The sequence below is a fragment of the Diabrotica virgifera genome, chromosome 3, assembly GCF_917563875.1.
Source record: "Diabrotica virgifera virgifera chromosome 3, PGI_DIABVI_V3a".
Taxonomy (NCBI): domain Eukaryota; kingdom Metazoa; phylum Arthropoda; class Insecta; order Coleoptera; family Chrysomelidae; genus Diabrotica; species Diabrotica virgifera.
Genome location: NC_065445.1, coordinates 127895642 through 127912373, shown reverse-complemented (window position 1 = coordinate 127912373; position 16732 = coordinate 127895642). Strand labels below are relative to the sequence as shown.

The 16732-nt window shown below is 30.2% G+C and overlaps 1 protein-coding gene across 3 annotated transcripts in view; it reads right to left on the bottom strand.

Annotated features, from left to right (window-relative positions):
* The window catches only part of LOC126881305 (nose resistant to fluoxetine protein 6-like), a 156380-nt gene extending 143129 nt beyond the window's left edge, over positions 1-13251 (bottom strand). For 2 of the 3 annotated variants that reach the window (XM_050645507.1, XM_050645509.1), the window contains exon 1: positions 12849-13250. In XM_050645507.1, the coding sequence (XP_050501464.1) occupies positions 12849-13047 (199 nt within the window). In that variant the 5' untranslated portion in view covers positions 13048-13250. Of the gene's footprint in view, positions 1-12848 lie in introns of all 3 variants that reach the window. The other variant, XM_050645508.1, reaches the window with a different exon arrangement.
* Between the last annotated feature and the right edge of the window lie 3481 nt (positions 13252-16732).

Below are 16732 nucleotides of genomic sequence, written 5' to 3'. Positions count from 1 at the left end.
AATATATTCGACAATGTTTCAATATGGTTTTTTAACGATAACTTCTGTAATTTTCAAGATGTTTCATTGTTCCAAAGCTTATTTTGTGGGTAATTGTAAGTGTTAAAAGTTTTTAAAAGTTGGACTTTCTGGAGGTCTTTAACTTTTAAAGCATGTAATTCAAATGGCTTAGAAAACTGCTTCTCACACACGTGCAAATTTGAAATATAAATATTTCACTCAGTTTTTATCACAGACATTGAGAAAACTGAAAAAGTTTCAGTATGAAAAATACTACATTTTAGTATTGATATATATTTTTCAAATTTCTTTTAGTTTTTAAGTAATTTTGAAAAAATATAAAACATTTCTAAAACATAAAAAAATAATTTAATACTAAATTGAAATTTTTTTTAAACCTAAGTACGTTAAACTGTTTAAAATCTCAGAACAGGTAGTCAGTTTATAAACAAACCTAATTGTTATGGAATAATGTTAATTTTTATTTTTGTGAAAAATTCACCAATTTAAGTAATTATTCTTTTGTTTTTTCAACGACATAATCGTTTTTTTGTTGTAATAACTCGGCCATTTTTTATCCAAATCACTTATATCGCAGCACCTTTTAAAGATGTCTCAAAATCTTTAAAAGATGTCTCCATATTTTTTTTCTAAAATCTCTATTTCTTGCGTTATTTAGGTTTGATTAAAGTGTTTGATTAAAGGTTAATTCGAGAAAACCCCGATTTTAAGTAGGCTGTAACTTAGGTTGTGTTATTGCTATAATAATTTAAAGAACACCCCGCCATAAAAATGCATAATTTTAGAGTTATTTTTGAAAATCGACTCAAAAACATGCATTTTTCATAATGTAGGAAATCATCAATTGCGATCACGAATAACTTGCTAAATATCAATTTATCGTGAAAAAGTCGTGTATAAGATTTTTTACTCAGAATTGAAGTATCTATCAATTTCCAAGGTTATTTTGAGGTTAAATATTTCCACCCCCGAGAAGGGGTGGTACCCACCCCCAGAGCAAAAGCACACATCGGCACAATATCACTTTTTTTCTTTAACATATTATGTATATGTATGCCAAATTTCAAGACAATCCAAGCGGTTCTTTAAAATTTAGCGCCAAAAACCGTCAAAGAATGTACTACAACTATTACCCAAGAAGCAATAGGGAACTTGCACATTTTTTTCTTATTAGATAATAATGTTCAGTTTTGTTTAAAAATGAGATTTCCAAAATTTCACGCTTCAAAAACTCGTAATAACTTAGAAATACATATTTAAAGTCTTCTGCGGTATAAAATAGTTCAAACGACCCGTGACGTCACATAGTTTTACATTAGTTATTATTATGGTTATATTTCGCTGTGTCTAGGTACACCCTAACGTGTACGCAAATAAAAAAGTTAGCATACACTCAAATTAAACTTCATCAAGGCAGTGACGTCATTATTAAGCATGCGCAGTGACTATATTTTGGTACATGCTATTTTGATATGTTTAGTGTTTGTTTGATGGAAACATATTTGTTAAGGGAAGGGAAGCAGAACTATTCAGATGTTTCAAACTTAATTATAATAAATCAATGTGTATATATAAAAGTATATATTTAGGTTAGCAAAATAATTATATGTATTTAGTTGACATGACATGTAGGTACAAAATATTGTTAAAATAATTTTTATACGTAAGTGAATTATTATAATCAACTATTCTAAATGCAAAATAAGCCACAATTTAACTAAAAAATTATTTTATTAACGTTTAGACGTCCAAATCGGATGTCATTGTCAAAATACAAAAATTAGTCAGATTAAATAAATTATTAGAAAAATTTTTTACTAAGCAACAACATTTTTGTTTAATTTAATAATATTTTGTATTTTGATAACGACATCCGGTTTAGAAGTCGAAACGTTAATAAAATCAATTTTTTAGTTAAATTGTGGCTTAGTTCCCATTTAGAATAATTGATTACAAAAATGCCACAAGGATAATAGCTTCAAAACAAGTTAATTATTATTGTGAAAGCTTTAGGTCTTCCTTTTATTTTAATCTTTTACGGTAATACTATTTCATTTATAACTAAAAAAAATATATATTAATTTATAGTCTCTTATCTTTTGCGTACTGTTTTAAAATGTTCTTAAACTCATTAAAAGAACTAAATAATTGTCCGCACTCCGTACTTAATTTAAAAACAAACACTAAACAAATAAAAAATAGGAAATCACTGACACTCTAACTTTTTATTTGCGTACACGTTAGCGTATACCTAGACACAACCTTATATTTAGGTATATTCTTCTTCTCATTCTTTAGTTTATTGGCCTCCACCCACTTGGGTATTTGGCAAGCTCATCGTCGTGGAATAAGTCAAAAATATTTATATTCTAATGACATGTATCGTATGTCATTGTAATAATATATACCAGTTTGTTAAAATTGTAGTTTTATACTGTTTTTGAAGGAAAGGAACGAAGGTTTACTATTGAAAATAAAACCATTTTGTAAAAGTACAAATTTTCTATGAATAGGTCAAACGATCAAAAACACTTGTAACGTCACATAAATGTATTTTCTACTGACGTTTATAACGTCTAATTTAAAATTCTGTTTACTTTATTGGAAAAATGTAAATGTAAAACCAAGTGACGTCACGATGCGTTTTGGACCACCTGTTTTAATTTGAATTTTTAATCGTCTTTAGGGGCCAAACGAAAGACAAACAAAACTTTTTTATCTTTGATACATGTTTTAAATTATGTTCTGTTGTGATTTATAACATTTTTTCTGAATTTAAAAATTTATGCAAGTTCCCTATTGGACGTAATATTACGACGTCTTAACGTTGGATCAAATGCCCCAACGTTAATACGCGACGTTGCGACGACGGTCAGAAAACCGCTATTTGTACCTAAGTGGGGAATAGAAATACGGGTTGCCTCGACGTCCCCCTCTCGACTTCTCAGCTCGAGATATTTTATCGTCAAATTACGTTAGTTTTTAGGACTTTGGTCTTGTAAAGTAATAGTATAAAATTCTTTACCACAGAAGTACGGCCGACACACTTCATTTTTACCAAATGGGTTAATAATCTTGGAGGATATTAAATCATCAGAAACTAAGATGCATGACGGCCTGTTGATATTTATTTAAGTAGGTTCCTACTCTATTAAGAATATAACCTAAGTGACTTGTATAATTATTTTATTAATCATCTGCCTCATTGCATAATGCGGTGGAAAATTTACAGGTTCAATCGAACAAAACGGTCAAAAAAGAAATAACCATCGTAATTAAAAAAACATATTATTATGTCTAGACCCACACAAAATTTTCCTTGATTTATATATAAAAAAAATTCGTTAATTAAAATCAAATATTCATTAAAATCTAGCAAAAATTGCCAAACATTATGTTTCAAAAAATGGCTGAACCATGGCGATCTTTCATTAATGGCGGATTTGACTCGCGACCTAAATTGCACTACATTTTAACTGATTTGGACAAGAACACTCCCTGCCGACCTTTAGTATAACCTATTTTTACCTTGCACACCTCGAATTTACCTATTGGTATAGGTACCTAATACGTCCTAAAGTAAGCGACGTCAGCTTAACGTTAAACCTTAACCTAATAATTAATGTTGGTATTCTTAACGTTGGATTGTCGTTGTCGTCTTCCCAAAAAATACGTCTACCATACTCGATAAAACACCAACGTCCTCTGAACGTTGGCATCTATCCTAAAAAATACGTTGTAATTCCCGACGTTGAGTAGTCGTTGATGAATGCCACTTAATTGCATTTATACTACAGATGGGTTAAGACCGACGTCAGCTTAACGTCAAACCTTATCCTAATAATTGACGTCGTTATTCCCGATGTCGGTTGGTCATCAGATTATATTACTTATTAGCAGCAACGTTGGTCCATAGGAAAAACAGACATTGTCCTTGGTTAAGGCTTATTGTAAACCAATTTTGTCCTTAAATTTAACGTCCCATTAGGACAAAATTGGTTGCAGGTCGTAAAATAGCTACTTGGGTACATTGACAGTAGATATCAATGATATTACATGCCAACATATCTTTCACTTACTGTTTTTATTTAACTTGTTTGCAAATGAAACATGCCTTTTTGTACAAATATGTAATGGAAAACTATACCCCATCATGCACAAAGTACATACCTCGGGAGGCTATTAGATTCGGCAAAATATTTTGTAAGAAATCTGTATACATAGACAGCACCTTTCAACGGTACATTCTGCGAACGAGATTCGTGAAACGCATGGGTTTTTAGAAGTCAGTAAAACGACACTACCGATGAATCAAATATTACACATGGCGGTGTTTTAGTATTATCCAAACAAGCAATTGGACTGGAGTAAATCCTAGGTTTTTGTCCAGCGTGATCAGAAGTAGAACCGGAAGTTGATATTTGAACTCCTCGTGTAACTTTGCGTCGATTGATATACCATTTCACTAATTTTGAGTCATTTTGCCAAACATCCGATCATAACTTTTTACCGCAAATGACTGCAGTACAACTATTTAACCGAAAGTGATATAAAAATATGTAGAACCCATATAATATTTGTTCCTCTCTTAATAAGGCGCGACAAATAATATATCGCTTGTACTATTTAAGCGACTGTAAAAAGTACTTCTGGTAATAAACCGGAACAGGAAGACCAAGGACATCTTTTTTCCTTTTATACCATCTTTGAGTTACATGCTCTCATTCGACACCTAATTTGTTATTCAATATGTTCTAATAACGGAGGAGTTATGATTACGGGCGGACAGACAGACATCAATAATTTAAGTTTTTCACATTTTGATGTTGTAAAATTGATAAAAATAAAATTTAGTCCTTTTAAAATTCTGGATATAGCCTAAAAATGTTCTTTTTTAAAATGCAGAGCAAGAGCTTTGGTATTAGTATAATTCAAGACACAAATGCATAAAGGATCTATTTGACATTTGCAAGTTATTGAGGAAAATGAATTTAAAGTTTTTATATTAGAACTATTTTGCTATCAGATCTAAATAGACTAAATTTATAGGATAGGTAGTCCCAAAATTAATATATTTATTAAAACGATTAAAAAAAAATTAAAAAAAATATGTATTATATATTTTTTATTTATATTTATTTTTATTTACATAGATCCTTTATGCAAATACATTTTAAATTTACTTTACGTCTAGTAACTTAGAAAATATTAATTTTAAAACGTGTTTGGCTTGGTTGAAAGATATTTAGGTTCGAATAACTTACTTTTAACATAAAAAACATGTTTTAAAAAATTTATCACATAGACCCTTCATGCACTTGTGTCTTCAATTATTATTTATAAATTTAATTTTTGTAATAGTCCAGAGAGCCACTGTGCATCTGCTAGGAAAAATATTCTGATTCGGATTTTTTGCACAATCTTACTCAAAAATAACCCCTTTTAACAAATTTGCATGTTGCTAGGACCAAAAGTCGGTCAAAAATTTTTTAAACGTTTTTTTTTTGTTATTTTACTAAAATTATTTTTTTTTGCATGGAACAAAGTTTTTTTAGGATTTATGGATCATTCCAAATAGAAAAGCTCGTTAGTGACATTTCTCTAAAGTTGATAGTTTTTGACATATAAGCGATTAAAAATTGAAAAATTGCGAAATCGGCAATTTTTAACCCTCAAAAACTATGTAAAACACTGCAAGTTTGAATGTTGCCAAGGTAGGTAGATATTCTTTAAACATCGATTGATGAAAACCCGAAGAGTTTTTTGCAATACAATATTCAAAACTCCTTTGTTTTTTAAGCGTGCGCGACACTATTTTATACCGACTGTATGGTGCAAATGAAAGGAATAAATTCGTTTTTTTTAAACAGGTCGATTTTTATTTTTAAGTTATGATATTGTGGCATATATAGTGACGTGATACTAGTGACGTCATCCATCTGGGAGTGATGACGTAATCGATGATTTTTTAAAACAAGATTAGTAGTCGTCTGCTAGCTCATTTGAAAGGTTCTTTAATTCTCTATTCAGTAATATAAACATTTACATAATTATTTATACAGGGTGTCCTTTTACTTCTTTTTTTGTCAAATAATTTAATTTAATAAAAATTTTTTTAGACACCCTGTATAAATAATTATGTAAATGTTTATATTACTGAATAGACCCCTAGTCTTATTTAAAAAACTCATCCATTGCGTCATCACGTCCAGATGGATGACGTCACTAGTATACCATATATGCCACAATATCATAACTTAAAAATAAAAATCGACTTGTTTCGGGATTTTTTCTTAAAATCGCCGGTTTACGAAATAACGAATTTATTCCTTTCATTTGCACCATATCGGTATAAAATAGTGTCGCGCACGCTTTTTTAGCAATTAAAAAACAAAGGAGTTTTGAATATTGTATTGCAAAAAACTCTTCGGGATTTCATCAATCGATGTTTAAAAAATATACCTTGGCAATATTCAAATTTTCAGTTTTTCACATAGTTTTTGAGGGTTAAAAATGGCCGATTTCGCAATTTTTCAATTTTTAATCGCTTATATGTCAAAAACTCTCAACTTTAGAGAAATGTCACTAAAGACCTTTTCTGTTTGGAATGATCTAAAAATCCTAAAAAACTTTGTTCCATGCAAAAAAAAATTATTTTAGGAAAAAAACAAAAAAAAAACAAAATTTGTTTAAAGGGGTCCTTTTTGAGTAAGATTGTGCAAAAAATCCGAATCAGAATATTTTTCCTAGCGGATGCGCAGTGGCTTTCTGGACTATAAGAAAAGTTACAGTTTTTTAAATATATGTTTCACTTTGCCAAAATTTTGAATTTATGTGTTAAATATGATATTTTTATGGGATCAAATCTTAGTTGATTGTAAAGAAAATTACATTTTATAAAATTGCTATTTGACGTTTTGATTTCCACTCCGGAAATAGTTTCCAAAAAACGTTATTTTAAATATAGTGAGTTGTTATTGTAACCAATTTGGTTGCCATTTATTGTTTTCCAAATTGACGATTGACTTACCTGGCATCGAACTTTTAGGCATACAACCATATTTTTACTTGTTAATTCTGATGGTGATACTTTTTATACTGGAATTATATCAAATTATGATTGTTTCGTACGTTTTTTATTATGTGTTTATCTATTACATAATAATGTATTATGTATTTATAAATTATATGCTTAATTTTTGTGTGCTGTATGTTTTATGTATAGATGTGGGTGATTTGTTTCCGATTTTCTATTAATCCGTTAATGTCAGTATTAGTGATGTTGATTATATGTAGTTACTTTCGAGTAATCGTTACAAATCGGTACTTTTGTATAAAGTAATCACTTACAGTATTCGTTACTTTGATTACTTTGATTACTTTTGTTACTTTTGTATTTGAGTACCGGTAATCATAGATGGAGATATAATAATTATATCTCCTGTTAAATATAATAACAGAGATTTCGTATATATAACAACGACCTTCATCGATATATTTAATGGATATAAATTAAATGATAATATAATCTATTATGTTAAAAATTATTAAAAACAAGGGGTACCCGACATAATTTTGTCCAGACTAATTAATAATTATTGAAAATGTTTTTTTTATAAATTCTATTAATTTTTTGGCCAGGGCAGATGTTATTTTAGGTTTTTGGATCATAACAATAAAATACACACAGACCAAGGAATTTAGGAAAAAATAAATGTTTTTTAGGGAAATAGTGAAACAGGAAAAAGTTTTCAATACAAAAAATGGGTGGAAATGCATAATTGCAGTATAAAATGCATCCAAAAGTACATAAACATTCATCCATGATTAAATTGAAGAGCATACGACTCAATGAGTCTCCCTGTCTTATTCCGCTGCCTATATCTATAGATTATGTAAGTTGTCCATCTATTCTTATTTCCATTTTGTTTTTATGGTAGGTTTTTTCAGTAGTTTTTAGATGCATACCGAAGATGGATTATATCTGTAAGTCTTAAATCTACTCGGTCAAATGCTTTCTTCAAGTCAATCAGACATAGAAATACTGGTATATTATACTCTAGTGATTTCTAAGTAATTTTGCTTTATGACGAATATTGCATCGTTACACGATCTTCCAGTACGAAAACCGTGTTGTTCATCTGCTAAACTTATCCTCTGATTCATTAGGACTTGTAAAAATTTAGTTGTAAGTTTTAAGGTAGTATTTAACAAGTTGATACCTCTGTAGTTTTCTGGCTGCTTTTATCTCCTTTTTGAATAGTAGAGTTAGTTTGCTTGTTCTACATTCTTCCAGTATTTTATTGTGTTTTATGTTTTTGTTAATTAATGTTGTTAATTGTTCTGTCATTGCTGCTCCACAATATAAGTAATCTCGAGTAATCTGTTTGCATCAATTAAGTGCCAAAACAAACCCTCGAAACTCTAGATGACGTACCTTAGCAGTAACCCTGGGCACCCAGGTGCTTCGGAGTTCGGTTCTGATTGCATATTCGTGTTCAGTGATCCCAAATACCACGAAATAAGAAAAGCTGGCCCTTAGTATACTGATTTTAACATGTTAATGCATTTTTCAATGCGTCTTATACACTTTAAAATGCAATAATGCATTTCCACCCATTTTTCAATTGTAGACTTTTTTCCAGACGTCATCCTAATACTAAATACAATGCAAAAAGTTGCAAGTCTCTAGGTACCTACTATATTTAAAAATATATTTATTCCTGTGTTTTTAGTGTTAAATGCCCTGATCTAATGAAAGCAATGCCATACCTACACGTAAAATTAACGTTAATGATCACAGTCTAGAAATATTATCATTTCTACATTTTTTCCGGTCAATCTAAGCTAGGTTTTTTGTTAGGGCTGATAAGAATAGTGTGTACGTATTTATTATTAAAATCTAATGTGTTGCATTTTTATTTTCAAAGGAACAAACATCTGTGAATTATTTACCTCGACAAATCGTATTTTATCGTATAGACATATGTTTCTGGGTGCATGCTTTGTTAAATGATTTACCTCCCTCTGTTTCAGCTTCAGCTACTTCTCAGCGCCCTGTAATCCTGTAAAACTCTTCATAGCTTTCGCTCTTCATAATAGATAAAATTTTAGTTAACTGTACTGATACCGAACACTCGTGGAATACCGGTCCGATTCCGATATCAACCGATTGTAGATACAATACTCAAATAGGTACTCGCTCTGATACGATTGGTACGAAGTAACAAAGTAATCAGAGTAATCAAAGTAATCAAAGTAACGATTTGCCTTTCTGTATAGTAATCGTCACTTTCGGTATTCGTAAGTAACGAGCACTTTGTAACGAATAGTTACTTTTTCAACATCACTAGTCAGTATGTTTTTGGCGCTGACTTCTTCTTTTAGTATTGGCAACCAGAGCAAATTCTCTTGACGGGTTTGCTACATGTGTTTCGTTACGCAACATGAGGGTTGCTTCTTTGTGTCTCCCGTTTTCATGTCTGTTTGTTTTATGAGCATTGAGGTATGTTTCAATTTTACATGTTTGCGTATCTAATCTATGATTTGTTGAAGTCTCTGTTTTTGATGTATGTTTCTTCTTTATCCTAATACTTAGTAGTAGTATTACGATTCATAGTATATAAACATAATATTTTAACTTTGACATTCCACAATGAACAGTTTTAGGACCTATATAATTCATAGTCAAATTTATTTTTTTAATTAAACTTTAACTATACCTATAAAAGTAAAAATAAACATATCATAATATTAATTGCTTATTCGTCTAATTTTTTCACAAATTTTATTCGATGTTTTTAAAATTATTTTTTTATAAATAAAACGAAATAATTTTTTAAAACTGTTCCTGATTTTTCTAGATTGAACAAATCAGTTGATTAGGTGGTGATAGTAATGTAACCAAAATTTAAAACTCGCCTTGCATATTATTAAACAATAGAAACGGACACTGATTACTAATTAGTCATTTGTTATTTTTCATAGGGTCTTTCGTACGAGAAAGGATTATGTGTTTCTTCATGACTTACTGTGTATATTAGACATGTTATTTAAAACTACTTAAAGAGTTATTAATTACGTAAAATTTACTAATCGACAAATTACAAATTATTTTTAAGATGACCTTAATTTTAAACAAAATTTTACAAACTCCTTAATTAGGAAAAAATCTTATATATTCGGTACTTGTATTCCAAAGAAATTAATAAAATATGGAAAAAAATACTTTTCTCGAAAAGATGAAAAATATAAATGTTGCCTTAGAATTAATACCTGCTACATAAGGGGTAGGCGCAAAATCTTGGTCCAATGCTATTTAAATGCATTCATTTTTTTGAATCCTGAAAAAACTAATAAGTATTTTTGAAAATTTGAAAATTTAAACGCAAAATGAAAGATTACATTATTACCGAGGGCCGAAAGCCCCTGAATATTTTTATAATGTTTATTTTAATAAGCTACAGGGGCAAAATTTAGTGTGATTTTTAATTGCAAATATTTTAGTCGAAAGAGATTTTTTGTTGTTTATTCTAAGGGAGTTTCGGTCCGCGGTAATAATGTAATCTTTCATTCTGCGTTTAAATTTTTTAAAAATATTTATTAGTTTTCTCAGTATTCGAAAAAACTGAATGCATTTAAATATCATTGGATCAAGATTTTGCGCCTACCCCCTTAATATAACTGGGATACAACACCTTGGCTGCGTTTAGAGATATTTATAAACTTACGTTGAGTGCGTTACGAGGCATATATGTCCCGTGTATGCCATAATGCCATTTGCCACCGTGCGTTACGAGAAAGTCAACGCAGCCAACCGTTAATCTAGTACGAGCTCCATTTGTCTCGTAACGTAGCGAAGGTGTTAAATGGTGAACCAAATATTCTAAATTACAGGATTTTATAGACAAGAGAGTCTGATGATAATAGTAAAAACAATACCCATAGTTTTTACTTAGAAATATTCAGTTACAATATTATTGGACCGTTTTGAACGCCTGGAAGAAGAGATTGTATCGAGACTTGCAGATGAACTCAAGCTGAAGAAGAAATTTAATTTCAAATTGATGAGTGAGCTGCGCATAATTTCCTGAGATGAATTTATAAAACATCCGAGGCATCTGGCATCCGAGATCGGTAAATCGAGATCCAATCTATTATTTTATCTAGGAGCATCTAAAATACAAAATTTATTCCGTCCAAAAATTTACAGATATAGAACCATAAAAAAGTCTAATTTATGAACGGTATGCAAGAATAATACCACGCGTTCTAGCTAATGTAAGACGAGAATTTTCAAATCAAATGGAATGTTGCTTAGTACAAAGTGACGAATTGTTTGAACATTTATTGTAGTTTATTGTTTAGAAATTTTATTATAAATAATTTTTTAATTATATGATAACTCCGTTCCTTAATAATAAAATTGTACAGTTACATTATAAATCACGATCCTAACGGTTTGAAACGTCTTTAAAAGCCTTTATGTTATTTGAAAAGAAAAATTATTTGAAAAAAATTTCCTATCATATCAAAATCTACTGGTGCAATTAGTCAAAAACCATTTTCCCTGGCGTAAATTTGAATTGACAACTTTTTGGAAATTTACTTATGGGAAACTGGAAAAAAATTTTAATAAATAGTTATAAACATTATTTTTTACAAAGCTATGACGGAAATACAAATGCGATAATTTTTTTATGATGATTTCTAAATCAGCTCTGTCCCAAATAATTGAAAATGTTCAAAACTTTTTGCATGTTGAATGTTTTGTTATATATGTCGCTGATATTTTAACTGTACACGAACTAAAACGCTTATAAAACTATTTTCAAAAATTAAAATCGATTAAGTAGTTAGGTGAGCTTTGATAAATTTTTAAGGTACTATCAAATCTCTGTATTTTGAGTATTAACTCATTGATATGAGTTCTTTAAATAACTGAAAATGATTAAAAATATTGGCACGTTAATTTTTAACAAAAAGTATGATTTGTAAAAAAGATAACAAAGAACTAAATCTAACAAAAGCATTGTTATATAATATTACATATATCCAATAAGACATAAAGATGAAGCCAAAATACCTTCATTTTAAAATTATATCGATTAATATAACGATTTCTCGGGTACCTATCTGAGCTCAAGAAAAAATAGGTGAACTACTTGTAATGCATGATTCTTGTAGGCAGAATAAACAGTAATATAGATAAAACTACGATAAATAGATATGACCACAAAGGATTAACCCATAAGTAACCTGCTTATTGGAAAATCAATACACAATAATGAAAGAAAAAGGCTTACGAATATGGTCCAAATTTTTTTGAGGACTTTAGTACAAAAGATAGTTCAATGCAATAAGTATGCATAGGTATATCGTACAATATTTAAGATAATAAAAACTGTTTCCTGTATTTACAGTAGTATATAATAATTATTAAACGGTAATAAAAACTTTTATTTAAAAACACTAAAAATTATTGTAATTTTAATTTGGATTAAAACAATGGCATATAATATCATTATTATTCCCTTAGTAATAAATTGCATATAATATTAACTAATTTAAACACGATTGTCTTTATATTTAAACTATTGTTTAAGTGACATTAAAATTAATATTTTTAAAAGTAATTGCCAGGAATTAAAAAAATATGGAAATAAATTAAATGGAATCTGTAATCAAAAAATAATAGATTTAAAAACTATCAATGTTTCATTAAAGTAAGAATGAACAATTTTCAAACAATAAAATAGAAACGGAAATGGAATCAACTATTGTTATATTGTGTGTTATATAATTTTGGCTTGTTTTGTTATACTTACTTTTGAGCGCCCATAGATCCTCTTCACTTCCTATCGTATTCAGTCGGTAAGCAAAAAGCTTCAAGCTCTCTAGGCATTTTGGACTTATTTCATCGGTGTCTACCAACGCATCTACAATTTTAACTGCATTATGTTTTTGAACAGCAAGTGACCCTGTTAACACAGCACAAACCACGATAACTATACTACCGATTTTCATGGTTGTAGTTTTGGAAATATGGTGAGTGGATCAGTGATTCTTCATTCAAGGTTCTTAAGTAGGTTTGTGATTTTATATAAGCGGGAGTGATACTTTATATACCAAAGTTGTTCACTGCACTTGTGAGATAATGTATCAACTTTTTGGTACGTCATGCAAATACTTACGGCGTGGTGACCTTTAAGGTAGATTGTTTACTCAAGTTGAAGGTTTTTTCTATGAAAACCTTGATGGGGTTCGTTGAGTTCGGTTATTGACATTTCGATGCATTAGAAGTGCAAATCAGATGTAGTTTTAAAAAAATAGATAATGTTGATTAAAGTTATTTCAAGTGTTTGTTGCATTAGGTTATTGACTTAATATTTGATACCTAAAAATCTTTAATGCATTTAGTTACTTTGTATTAAATATATTAAATAATTCGTAAATTTTTAAAACCTAGCGTTTGTTCCACTTCTTTTTTTTTGGGACGTCATAACGCTGGATGGGTATTTTCCTGCCTGGCTATTTCCTTCCTTAGATCTCTCTTATGCCCTTCACCTCCATTGTCGAATATTCATGATTTTCAGGTCGTTTTCCACATCGTACAATCATCTCCTTCTGAAGCTTGCTTTTCTTTGTCTTCATATCGACTTTGATTGTTAGAATCTTCTTTGCTGCATCTTCTTTTCTCTGGACATGTCTGAGCCACGAAAGTCTTTGACTTTTCACAAATCTTACAATATCGTACCCTTCATTTAATTCAATAACATCGTCTTTTCTTCTGATTCTCCATGTGCCATCTTCCTCTTACACCGGGCACATACTTTTCCCAGTATCTTTCTCTCGAATGTTCTGAGTTGGGCGTCATCTTTTCTTGCTATTGCACAGGTTTCGTAACCATAGGTTGCTGTTACCTAGCGATTGTTATAAAGGGCAATATTAGGGACAATTTCCTAGTCCGTACAACAGCAAATTTTTTTGTTCTTATTTATTTATGAAAATTTAACCCTCCGTTAGTCGCGCTGTCTACAATTATAGACCACTCTCCTTTAAGTGGTCGCTAAGTGCAGAAAACTGAACATACGTCCCTATCCCGCTTAGTAGCTGTCACCAATACTTCCAACTTACTCTTCAGTTTGCTAAACACCGCCGATCTGTTTGCATTATTTTTTTACCATTATTCAAAGAGCAGTGGTCTACAACCGTAGACCGCGCGACTAAGCGCGTTCCAGTTTTTAGTTGTATATATAAAGCTAATATGTAGCCTGCTGTGTATATAAAGTTAATAACATAAATGAAAAAGTTTCAAGAAGCGACCTCATTGAAAACTTAGCATGGGAACTAATCAAACCGCACACTAAATACGGATCAACTATACCTTCCCTGCTAAGAGAACTTAGACGACGAGCTCGCGTACTGCTCGGAGTTCAAGAAGTCGAACCCCCTACCCCTAATATTCCAACAAATTACGTGGGACGATGTTGTATTTGTGCACGAATTTGCAATATGTCAACAAGAGCGGCATGCTAAAGATGTGTCAAATTTGCATACCATTTAATAGTTTTGTTCTTTTTTTTTTAATTTTTAGTTCTATTCTCCATTATTCATCCCTATTGGTCATTCTAGAAGTTCAAAGATAAAAACTATTTGCGTTTTTTACCTAATTGGGCTTTTTTGTGACCATTTTCATTTACTTGCGAATAAAAACCCAAAAAATCATGACCTCGTTTTTAATTTTACTCCTGTCAACATGAGAAAATCCAAGGAACAAAACATATCTAATATCAAAGTACGGACATAAATAAACATGTTATCAATCATTAATTTGTTATTTTTGTCAAAATTCGGTATTATACGACAAAAAATTATTTGTTCCTAGTGTCCTATTTGCTTTCTCCTATTTTTGTCGTCTCTTGTGCCAGACTATATTGTAAAAGCCAGAGATACAGGATGCAGCCAGAAAGCAGTTTATTAACGAAAAGTCTTGGATTTAAAATATTGTTTATTATATTTTTATTTCGATTATTCTAATTGTTTAAAAAGTAGTAAACTTTGTATCTAGGGCTTTTCTTTGTTTTCCTCGTTTTGCGAGAGATAGATTGCGTCTTAAAAGGTGGAATCATTGTATCGCGATGGTTTCCCTTAAATAGGCAGGGTTGTTAATGTTCGCTTCAGATTTATGACTGCATAGCTTTACTGAAGATGCATGGGATGCTGAAATAGCTATACTGCCGTGCTAAGCCCAAAGGCGGTAACTGATTTTTTATCGAAAATGAGATTTTTGTATTTTTAGGTAGAATAGGGTATTTAGTATATATTTACAAAGTCTTTGGAGTTGTAGAAGCATTATATTTTAAATAAAATTGCAATTTTGTTAGCGGTATCTACAATTTTCAGTTAAAATACTAAGCCATTTGGCGGTAAATGTTAAATACTATGGCGTTTTGACGGTATCTGCTACAGTTGCCGTCCATATACCTTAGCATATTGCACTTACCGCTAATCTACTTTAAAGAATGCTACGCCTACATTTAGAAACCGCCAAATCGCCTTAGTATTACGAAGTAAATTCGGCCTAACTTTACAAGGTTAAATTATTGTGTTAGTTAAAACAGTTGTGTTAGTAAAAGAAATAATTAGCGAGGATGATGAGAATTTTTCGAGATTATTATATCTATTGAAATGTATTTTCATTTTTGTTTATAGTGTTTCCAGAATTAACCAATTATGTTGTCCTAAACAAGATGACTCTGCGCCAAGTGGATGATTTATATCTTGAATTAGGCAGTAAGAGATTTTCATATTTAAAAATATTCCTTTTTTTTAATTAGGTTTTAAAAACTTAATAATATATCCACACGCTGTCCACAAGCATTTTTAGAAAAAAAGACTTAAAATATTTTGTTTCTTTAGAAAATCAAGTAGAGTTGAGTAAGAGTTGTGAAACACGAGGTGAAACCACTGAAGACAATATTATAGAAAGAGGAGAATTTATTGTAAAGTAATTACAAGAGGTGAAAAAAAATTATGTTCAGCCTGTACAGGCGCAAAGTTTGTTTCATACTTAAAGTTTTCTGTAATTAACCCTTTGTTGGTCGTACATGGGATTAGCAGTCCGATTGATTGCATTTTTTTTTGTTTAAATACAAGCTATCATTGCTTAACTAGACAATATCTAGTAGGCTAGTTATACAATGCTATGATAAATGGGTAAAAGACAATGTGATCATATTTTAATCATAACATATAACTAGTTTGTACAATACAACTAATAAAATGTTAAAATTTGCCCTAATTATATTAAGTAATGGTATTTGAATACCCAATATGATATTGTGAAATACCCAATAATATAACAATGCATAATAATATTAGGGTAGGTGTCGGCTATTATAAAAGTCGTAAAATAGCGGACCTTTGTCGCTAAGAATATAATAGTTGAGAATAGAAAGTGAAAATTATGGTTTACAATCACGTTCACAGTTGAAGAATTCTTTAAAATTCTTAACATCAGCAGCTGTTTAAACATCTATAACAATCTGAAGGGATTCTGTTTTTTCGTAGTATAAGTACAGTTTCGCCCAAATTACTAGACGCACTATAAAAGATTTTATAAAAAATGTTAATTATGAGGTAATACCATTGTAATACTAAATAGGTTTTTTGGTATGTACCAGATACAAGGTATGTTGTTCGGTTGTCT